This window comes from Seriola aureovittata, chromosome 5 (assembly GCF_021018895.1).
Source record: "Seriola aureovittata isolate HTS-2021-v1 ecotype China chromosome 5, ASM2101889v1, whole genome shotgun sequence".
NCBI classification, from domain to species: Eukaryota; Metazoa; Chordata; class Actinopteri; order Carangiformes; family Carangidae; genus Seriola; species Seriola aureovittata.
Genome location: NC_079368.1, coordinates 19,174,629 through 19,185,700, shown reverse-complemented (window position 1 = coordinate 19,185,700; position 11,072 = coordinate 19,174,629). Strand labels below are relative to the sequence as shown.

The 11,072-nt window shown below is 39.3% G+C and overlaps 1 protein-coding gene across 2 annotated transcripts in view; it reads right to left on the bottom strand.

Moving 5' to 3' along the window:
• dapk1 (death-associated protein kinase 1) overlaps positions 1 to 11,072 on the bottom strand; it is an 81,928-nt gene that overhangs the window by 45,308 nt on the left and 25,548 nt on the right. For both annotated transcript variants that reach the window (XM_056375453.1, XM_056375452.1), the window contains exons 3-4: positions 7,839 to 8,060; positions 2,235 to 2,373 (exon numbers count right to left, since the gene is read on the bottom strand). In XM_056375453.1, coding sequence (XP_056231428.1) covers positions 2,235 to 2,373; positions 7,839 to 8,060 — 361 coding nt within the window. The remainder of the gene's footprint in view (positions 1 to 2,234; positions 2,374 to 7,838; positions 8,061 to 11,072) is intronic.

Below are 11,072 nucleotides of genomic sequence, written 5' to 3'. Positions count from 1 at the left end.
AAGTGGGAATTTCAGGACCACTTTCACTGCAAGTAAAACCAAGTTTCCCCACTGATATCTCTGCGACATGAAGATAATAACAAAGAGCATTAATTAGATTATTGATTAAACAATGATACAGTAGATGCATCAAAGTTTGTGGATTTTGCATCTAAAGAACAGATTACTTAAAATCCTTTTGCTCCCTCAGCTCAGATACAAATTGCATGTAAGATGACTGCTGAAGACTCAGACATCATTAGTCTGCCCTGACCAACATATTAAGCTCTTGAGCATAATAAGTTCCCTGCCTGGCAATATTACTGTCTCTGTAGAATTGATCGGACTCTAAAGGAGAAAGTCATTTTCACAAAACTGCCTTCTTCTGGCACTCTAAACTGTGTGATTGCAGTTTAAAATGGACAGAACATTTGGGGGAGCTTTTATGTCTGACCCCTAATGTCTACTACAACTGCTATCATGGACAGGTCACAGCTGGTCAGTATCCACATAAAAAGCCACAGAAATAGCTTGGAGCTAAATCCGACAGAATGTTTTTGTAATGGGAGTCAAACACGATAAAAAGACAAGATGTTATCAGAGACTAGGTGAAAAAAGCAAATAAATGCACTAAACTTCCACCCTTGGAATACTGCGGTATTGCAGAAAGCCATTCAACTAAACAAATGAAGTCTTAATCTGTAAAACGGTAAATAACAGCAGCTGATATCCAGAATGGAAGCCGTGGTGGTTAGTAAAAGCTCTGCCATTGATCAGCAGTGGCTGGCTGGGCACAGAGGTTATTACTATTATTTCTGCAGAACTGGAGGTCCTGAACTTTGATGTATGATTCATGAGGATCGGTCTGTGAGTGGAGCAGTCAGTCTGGACTGTTGATGGCGAAGACGCCATATACGCAGCTGTAAGTGAACAACTGATCAATAACACTGATTGCAATTTAAATAAACAACTAGATTTCAAAAATACACTAAACATTGAGGTGGTGTAATGGGCAGGAACCTGTAGGGTTTACCTGTCGTTCTGCTGTGGGTACACTGTGACTTTAACCCTTATCCCCTCAGGAGTTTAAACTACCCACACTCCATAATAAAAAAGAGACATTACAAAAACAGATTAGTCATGGTAATTAGCCTGGGATGCGCTGGGTCAAAAACACAGATAGAAAGAGAAACTGATGTAAAATGAGAGGTAGAAGAGAGGTCAGTTAATGCAAAAAAAAAAAATTAGATTTATTCACAAACTATTGTAAATCCAGTCCTGCAGTGAGCTCGCAGCTGAGAAAATGGGCATGAACATCAGACTACTCTCAGGGCGCTGAAGTACAGGCAGCATTTTACTGTGGTGTCTACTAAGACTCATAAATGTTGGGGTTTTTGTTTTGTTTTGTGAGTGTTTGTGTAGGAGGACCCTTCTCAAAGAACATAACCAGCTGCGTCTAAATGTAATATAACCTTGAAAAAGTTTCTCACAATCTCACAATCATCAGAGGAGTGGATCTTTCTATTTCTTAAATTGTTCATTTCTGCTTTGGTTCTCATTCTGAGAACATTTTCAAGACTAATCACTTGTAAAGTCTTATTTACATTTGTTAAATTGTCTCAAACAAAGGACCTATGAAGGATAAATGCATGAGTCTAGTGTCCATTGCTGTGTCTAGTAATACTAGTAGTATCTAATCATTTTCACAGCAGTTACAAAAGAAAGTGAAGCAACAGATCCACAGGTCAATCAAACTGTGACCTTCACTGTCAAATCGACTTTACAAAGCATAAAATTTGACATTTCGACATGTCACAGTTGAAAAAACACAGGTGTAAAGCAACATGATTAACTGATTCATAAAAGTTGCTAGTTGCTGATTTATTGCTGTTAATTTACTAATTAATCAACAACATTTCTCTAATTTTGTCTATAATAGATGAGAGAATATTGAAAATGGACATTATACCGCTATATACTACACTAATACAATACTATACTTAATCTTCTGTTGGTTGACTAATCGATTAATCAACTTATCATCTCAGCTCCAATATTTAATTGTGAATGTGCAACAGACTCAAAATCAAACTTCTTAGCATTAGTATGTAGTATGGAATGAGGATACAGTTTATGTTGTAGTATGTTATAACTGGAAGCAGACTGAACGGATAATATCCCCAAAACTTATACTCCAGCTCTGAACCAGACAATCAGACAGACATGACGTCCTCTGTCTTTAGCTGCTGCTGTACCTTAAGGTCAAAGTGAGCGATTTGTTTGCAGTGCAGGTAGAAGACTCCATCCAGGATCTGCTTGAGGAACTGAGTGGCTTCTTCCTCACTCAGCGACTCCTTCTCTGCCAGGAAGTCGAAGAGCTCACCGCCGGCCACTCTGCACGAAAGAGACAAGAGAGAGAGAGAGAAGAGAGAGAGAGAGAAAGAGAGAGCGGGAGAGGCAGAATTAAAATGTGAGATCTCTCAGATCAGAGCCAACTACAAATCCCTGCTTAACAGAGCTGAGCTGATGTAATCTAATCATCCTGGTGCATTAGAGCCCGACCAATTTACACGTCCCGAGCACATTTTAACCAGCGCTGTTCTCAATAAAATGCTTTACATCGTGTTTAAATGGAGAACCCTCCATTAACAACAACAATGGGTAAGATGGTAGAAAGGAATCTATCTATCTATCTATCTATCTATCTATTTTCTGAATCATGAGGAACATTTACATATTCATCAAGTGAAAGTCTACACTGTTTATCAAAATCACAATCATCAAATTTACTTTGCAGTTAATATTATGATTATTACCAGTTAATCTGTGGATTACTTTCTGAAATATTTGATTTTTTTTTTTTGTCTATAAAATGTCAAAAAACATTTTCCACATACTACGATCATGTCTTCAAATGTCTAGTGTCCAACCGTGTCAACAGTGCAAAACCCACACATATTTGGATTACTACTATGAATGACAAAGAAAAGCATAAAATATTCAAATTTAAGATGCTGGAATCAGGAAAATGTATAAAGAAATTTTAGCCTTAAAATTACTAAAACGATTATTTAACTATCAAACTAGCGACTTATTAAGTTAAATCGATTAATTGACAATTTGTTGCAGCTCGAAAACAGATCCAACATATTATTATACAAGGCTGAAATTCAACTCACGCTTATTGAGGTTTTGATTTCAAAGGTATCTTTTCATATCAGAATTTAATTATAATGCTTTGTGTATTTAGGTCTCTCATATCAGCATCAATGCTTGCTAATCATTACAAAGACACAACCCTACATTTTATCTATCCCGACTTATGAAGGTCTGTTCAGTACTGAAGATCATTTATGAAAACCACAGCGTGATTCAGCACTTATTGAATAATTATTGAAACTGGTAGTGATAGTGAGCGATGAAGCAATGAGAGATGTGAGGATAACAAGGTAGAAGAGAAAGAGAGAGAGGGAGAGACGATTTATCACGGTCACAGCACGATAACGTGAGTGAAAGCCTGCAGCGAGGGAAAGTGTGACTGAGAAAGCAGAGGAGAGAGGAAGAGCACAGATAACTGTAATTACAGCCATGCTTATCCAGTCTGAGCATCCACTCAGTCTTCCACTCACACAAACACGTGTTTATCTTGCAATACATGTGCAAATTAAATTCACCACTAAGTCACAGTTAAATGAAAAAACAATGTTTTTTTCAATCATTGCTACTTTTTTATCGTCTCTTATTTTTATATAAAATGTACTTGAATTTTCTTTCCTAAAATCTTCTGCAGGCATAGAAACCTACAAATACACACAAACACACTCTGCTCCGCCCTTCAGGGAGGAAACACCAGAACAGCTGCACAGCTGGGACCTCCACCCCTCCTCCCACAAAACACCCACTCTATATCAGGGATGTTTATTTCATCATCTGCTTCAGTGGATAACAGGGTGTAAAGTTGGATTCACAGACATCAAAGAAGGTTTCTTTCGAACTTGTCACCTCTGCCTGTTTTCTTACAGGTCAGTCAGTGTTGTAGGTCAAAGGTCAGTCGCTGTCACGGTTGATTTTACCCAGAGCTCAACGGGAGGGGGAGGAGGATGTGGAGGACAAAAGGACACAACATGAAACCAAATATTTAACTTGTTGTTTTACCTGCCCGGGGCTTTAAAAACTAAAAAACAGCATTATGTCATCCTACTAATTATGTTTGAGGATTGTAATTTATACTATGGCGTGCAAATGATTGTTCACTTAACAAAGATTGTGCATAAAACAGGCATTTAACTGATCCCATCTTCCCCAGTAGATTTTTTATTAAATTAATTTTTATTACATTTGGCAGTTTGTAAGTTGTAGTGTCAGACCCTGGGAGGACTGTCAGCAGCCACAGAGCATTTCTGGCACAAGCTTGGCATTAACACTGAGTCATCGACTGAAACAGGATCACTCACTCCAAAAAATTAATTGATAAACCTTGATAATAAGTCATGCTTTAACATTTTGAGTTGATTAATGGATCTATGAAAATTAGTACCTCTATTACATGGTGGTCAGAGTGCTCAATTTTGGCCCTTTCAGAACAACTTTATACCTTTAGAGAATCTGATCTCTTCCTTCATTCCAACACTTTAGTGCAGTGGGTGTGCCGCTGGAGGGACTCTGACAAAAACAGACAGAGCTGTCCAACACAAAAAGTCAGTCCCGGCTTCACCAGAAATCACAAAGAGCTGCTTTTGATGATTCAAAATGTACAAGAACCCATACCAGGTCAAATCAGGTCATGACTTTTAACAAGCATCAAGACAGAGGAGAAAATTAAGGCTGCTGTACAATCAAAAAATGTAGTGTTTTGGCAGTTCCTCATAGCAACATGCCCACACAACCGCAGCCTGACGACGCAACAATGACAAACATCTCATCACACGAGATGTTCCTTAGGAACAAATCTTATCAAATGATTGTCAGTGGCTCTGCAGTGTTCACTAAGTTGAATGTAAGACCTTTTCAAAACCACAAAGAATGCAATTTAATAACCTTTTCATGGCCAAATCGGTCGCAGAATGATGGAAAATAAGACACAAAGCGACAACAAAGAGAAACTGAACAAACAAAAAACGGCTAGAAAAATACACAAAACAACCACAAACAGATGACTGATGGATGCATGAACCAATAAAAAAAATGTAATTATTACATTTGTAATTTCAGTTTTTCTAAACTTGTCACTTGTCAATTCTGAATCTCCTGACAGTCAAAAGAAATAATAAACATCACTGTCAATGGCAGGAAAGAAAAATATTCAAGGCCTTTGTAAATCAAATCTTCTAAGGTATCCTTTTTTTGAGAGCGAACTGAATTCAATGCTCAAGACCCACAGAAGCCCACACTTTCTGGGGGACTTTGACATAGACAAATTTGAGAACCTATGGGCTAGATCGTCTATGACAAACAAGCCAAGAAAATAAATGTCTCATGTCTCCACAAACAATGCAACAGGAGCCATGATAATTAAGGTGTTTCCTATGAACCATCACCTGGGAGGTGTTTGTTTTATTTAGATCTCACAGCACCATGGCTCTGAACCACGTTTTTCTGAAGGCTCCAAACCTGAACACAGACTTGTGCTATACACAGCTTGAATGTGTGAGATACAGCATGAGCTGTGGAGGTGTTAGATGGAGGAAAACAACACACAGGGTGGATGACAGCTGGAAGAGGAAACTGAGATAGTGGGCCGGTCTCAAACAGGCTGATGAGCTGAGACTCAGTACTGAACACCCCAGCCTCCCCGGTAACACCACACCACTAACCGAGACCACCGCACCCAGATTCCTCAGCTGTTACGAGCATCACTGACCATCCAGCTGCTTCTACAATCTTTACAACCTCTTCAAATAATAAATAGGATCAAATAATGTGGAGAATGAAATGTCTGCTTAATGGCATGGAGGCTGTTTTGTTTCCATTTAATGTTTGCTCTTGGAAACTGTCTCTTTCCAGCAGCTAGTGCCTGTATGTCTTGCTCAAAGGTACCACAGCATTTATTGTTGAAGCTTTGACAAGCTTAATTCATGTTTCTGAGTCATGCTTTATCAGACATCTGAACTGGTAACCTTACAGTCACAAGTCGACTTCTTCAGCGTCTATTCTGCTCAAACAAAGATGAGTTGTTCTGATGAACTCGAAAGAAAAGATCAGTGATTGATGGAGCTTTACCATACACTGAAAACATTCTGCTCTTAAGCATCTGTGTTGAACCGGATGCATTTAGCCACCACAGCTGTAAGATTCACATATGCCATGTTGTTTTCTGGAAATTCATGGATAATATATAGTTAATACAGTAAGTTATTGTCGCCTTTTCGTTCGCTCCTCACATCCTGAGATTTGTGTTTTTCACAGGTTCATCAACATGCTCACAAGCAATCCAATGCCACAGCACTCCACAAAAACACAGTATTCATCTTTTCTTATCAGTAGTCAGACAGTGTTGATAGCGTTGTGTGTGCAGTATTGCAAATCAAATCTGCTGTATGGTTGGAGTGATACATTTGGCTGTCGACAAACTGGACCATTTCTTGTATCCTTGCAGAAGCCGGCCAAATAGTGTGGACTCAGTTTTCATGAGACCAAGCTGTGGGGGAGAGGAGGGGGGCTGCAATTATTTAGACTGGGCATTGTAAATATAAACTCAAGCATTATTTTGCTGCAGCTGAATAGCTTATTTATATCCACAAATCTATTCAGATAACTGATTGCAGAGGATATTATATGGAAATGGGAGCAGTTTCGAAACTGAAATGTAACAGACTATAAAGTGGTGAATTTGTCTTATCGGGGGCAGGAAGGGATCATGTTGATGTTTCATAGAGTGAGAAGAAACATTTTTACATGTTTTTGAAAGCAAAAAAATATAAGGACAGCCTGCATTGATTACACTTTACAGAATGTGACAATGCTATACACACATTTATCCAGCACGTGATTATCTCTTTTCTAAAACATAATAATTATCTGCTTAATATTGTTAAATAAGATCATTTTTGTTCTGGTCTGTGCAATGCTATTGGCATTTATTAAAGGTTATTCAGCGATAATTTTTATACTGATTTCATTCAATCAAGCTTTAACAATATTCAAATATCATCTCTAACTGCAGTGACCTGCTCTACCAGTTAATATATTGAGCTGGAAATAAGCCACGGACTTATTATTCAGACACACGCCGTGCTGTCGTCCTGGAGAGGTTCTGTGTTTGTTATTTCTTCCTTGCTATTCTATCGCATGTGATCATTTGTCAGGAATGTTGTCAGGCAACATTACACTCATTACTGCTGGCTGTATAGGGACCTATTCAGTGAGGTGTTGATTGTTTGTTCTGAATAAGACTGTCAGCTGGATACTTGCAATGTAAACAGATATGATCTCAGTGTTTGGAGTTCCATATAACCTGGTGAACTGGAATTTCAACTTTAAAAGAGAACATGTGTGTGACTATCAGTTAAACAGTGTTCCTATGATGCTGCTGGGCTTTACTTTAAACTTTCAAATGTTTAAGACCACAGTATTTCGAAAATGCTGAGTTATACTGTATTGCCTAAAGTCTCATTGCATGGGCAGATAATATCATTCATCCCAAATTTGTAAGTCTGCTTTGCCTGAGTTTGTAATCTTTTAAGTATTGATGATATTTTTCAAAGCCTTTGATATGGAATTCTTGGATTTTTTCTTCATTCTTAAAGTTTTAAGCTCATAACTTCATTAAATATGTTGTAAAAAGTGCTGGAGAAAAATTCAAATCTCAATTTGCCCAGTTGTGGTGAATACAAAGGGAGTAAAAGTTAACAACGACTCACAGCTCCAGGATCAGGATGACCTCAGCCTTGTTCTCGAAGACTTCGTGCAGCGTGATGATGTTCGGGTGCTGGATCTCCTTCAGGATGTTCACTTCGCGCTCTATGTCCTCCCTCGTCACCCCTCGTCGACTCGATTTGCTGCGCCGCTTCTTGATGAATTTGGCGGCATACTCCACACCCGTGCTCCTTTGCCGACATCTTCTGACCACAGCAAACTGACCGCTAGGAGAAGAACAGATTGTCAAATGTGCATCTACAGTGGACTTGAAACATTAACACTGAATTTTAAAACAAAATGCCTACAAGCAGCCTGCAGGGATCATTAATCCATGCAAAAGTGGTGCTAGTCATCAGATTTTATAACCTTTGGACAGAGCCAGATTAGCTGTTTCCCCCTGTTTTCAGTCTTTATGCTAAGCTAACAACTTGCTGGCTCCAGATACACGTACATATTTACCATACAGATATGAGAGAGGTACCAATTTTCTCATTCTTAAATCAAAGAATTATAATTAATTTCAAAATTATATATCTAAATGTGTTAAATGTAAGTTAACTTTACAAAGAGGTCGATTAAAAGGTTTGCAAACAACAAGATGCAGAGTTTGAAAATAATGCGAGAGGACAATAAACAATACAAACTGATAGAGAGGACAATAAACAATACAAACTGATAAAATGAACAACAGACAATAACAACTAATCAATCAGCTGCTGGGACACTCATGGCTCAAGTGTTCAATTCCCACAGGATTCACCAGTTCACTGAAAAACAGACTTCTGGCCTCATCATTATCCATTTGAATGTGGTAAACACATACATCTGAGCCAAAGGAGTGGGCGGGATTATAAGGCATTAAAACTGTTGATCAGAAACAGCTTTAATTAATAACTGGCTGATGAATCATGGCCGACGCTGCCTGGAAACAGATTGCTGAATAAAGACACCAGTATGTGTTTAGATCAAGATCATGCCAGCGTCAGGTCGACCAGTGGGGGTATTTCAGAGACTTACTCCAATATTAAAACACAATTCTTCTCTTACATATATAACATGATGATCTACCTAGGTCATATCGCTCATCTCCTTTTCCCCTCTTCTGATCCCCAAACCTGTCTCTAATCTGGAAAAGGAGAAGTGAGACTGTATCAATTTCTGCAGTGGAGTATTTGAGCATCCCTATGGAGTAACCTTCAGCAACCCGTCATATTCAGTCTGACAGTAGTGTTTAAATTACAGCCATCCAGCACTGCTCGCACTGTCAGTAACACACTGATAAGAATCGCAGCTCAGCCGAACATCAACACTGCTGACAGGCATCCAAGCAGCAATCCTAAACTCCTCAAATTTAACTATAGACTGTAAGTTTATTGAAATAAAATTTAAAAAAATGTGTGTCTACAGTCTGCCTGCTACACAAATGAGTACTTTTACAGTTTAAGCAAATCTAAATGTGGTGAGATTTTGACATCTTAGCCTTACACATGACGTCTACGTATGAGCAACACGGGAGCTGTTATGGAAATTCCACCATCGTGTTGCCATGCAGCGTTGTTATTGAGCGCTGCTATCTGACTGGGTAACGCTGACCCCACTGTCACTCCACCAAAACACTGCCAGCAAAACCACTTGGGGAAGCAAGGACACTTGGCTGAGGGCTGTTGACGCCTCCGCCAATTGTACCTCCTCACGGCCCTGGCAATCACGAAGCACTTAGTGTACCAAACACCCACAGAGGGAGGAAGAGAACAAGGGAGTAGGGGGTGAGAGAAAGAAGAGTGAGGGAAAGTGAGAGTGAGCGCCACATTCTGTCTAATTTTTTTATTTAATTTTTTTAGATTTCCCAACCAGATTTACAGCAGCGAGGAAGCTTTCTGGCAAAGCTTCATCTGTCTTAGTACGAAAAAAAAAAAAAATGCCATAACAAAGAGAAAGCCCTGCGTTGTCATCCGACTCCCACAGGCCTGCCAAGACTACAGTGCACAGTTGTCAGGAAGCAGTTTAGTAATTTAGCTATAGGTTTCCCACTCTAATCCTCTCGCTACGAAGCATCTCCCAATATTTGATGGGTAAATGTAGGATCCTGACTAGAGTACTATCAGCTGTAGAGGAGATTTAAAGGAAAACAGAAATAACACAACAACAAAGCCCCTTGGGAAGTATCAGTAACAAAAATGTCGCCCTATTCTGACCCGTAACTGTGGTGTCTCCCATGGGCTGCTCAGTGGTGTCTGGGGTCATGTCCACAGTCATATGGAGAGAAAAGAAAAGAAAAGAAATCTATTTTTGTCTGTTTAGATTTTTAAAACTCTGCATTCACACTAATATTTCCACATTTAAATTTTAGTCTCAGTCTGTTTTATAAAAAAAAATACATAAGATATTTGATTACAAGTGAATTTGGAGGCTTAAAAAAGGCGGAGGGGGTGGTGGTGGCTGTCGCTTAACAAGAGCTTCGGCCATCGTTGTCTACAAACTGAAAAATGAATGAAAGAACAGCCAGCAACCAATTAAAAATACCAGACGTTTAAAACATTTATTTGGTGAAACTCTGACTTGGTTTAATGCTGAAGCCGATGAAAGGAGAGATATTTCAAATGTGAATAATCCGCTTTTTCTGAACTGAACCGCCGACTAGCTAAAGGGAATGATGTCTCTTTAAGGAAGTGACTTGTCCTGCGACCGAGCCAGAGACACAAAGCAGACAATGTGAAGAGGAAGAGAAAGCTGAGGACGAGGCCTTTCTCATGCTAATAACACTTCCCCCCCCTCCTCCCCACCCCTCCACACTCCATCAGTCAGGCTTCCTTCGTGTGGACAGAAGAGACAGACATCAGGATTTGATCGACAGAAGAAAGTAGACGCCATGTTCGTGTAATATTAACCACGTACACACACGTACACACACACACAGACACACACACACAAGCTGTAATCAAATGACTGAAGATCTGCTACACACATGCCTGGCTGGTTGAAGCCACATTAGGTCTACGACTGATCTTTGGGTGCTATCATAACTCAAATGATAATCACTGTAGCTACAAATGTGCAGGTGTAAAGGCCACATGTTTACAGCCATGGTGACAAGAACACTAATGATTAAATGTTTGGTGTACAAGTTCAGTAGGTGTCGTCTCCTTATTTAACCCTTTTGGACAAACGGATATCCGGGTGTACAGAAAGTTAGCTGGAGGTTCAACAGCTGAACATGTGCTTACCACTTCCATACT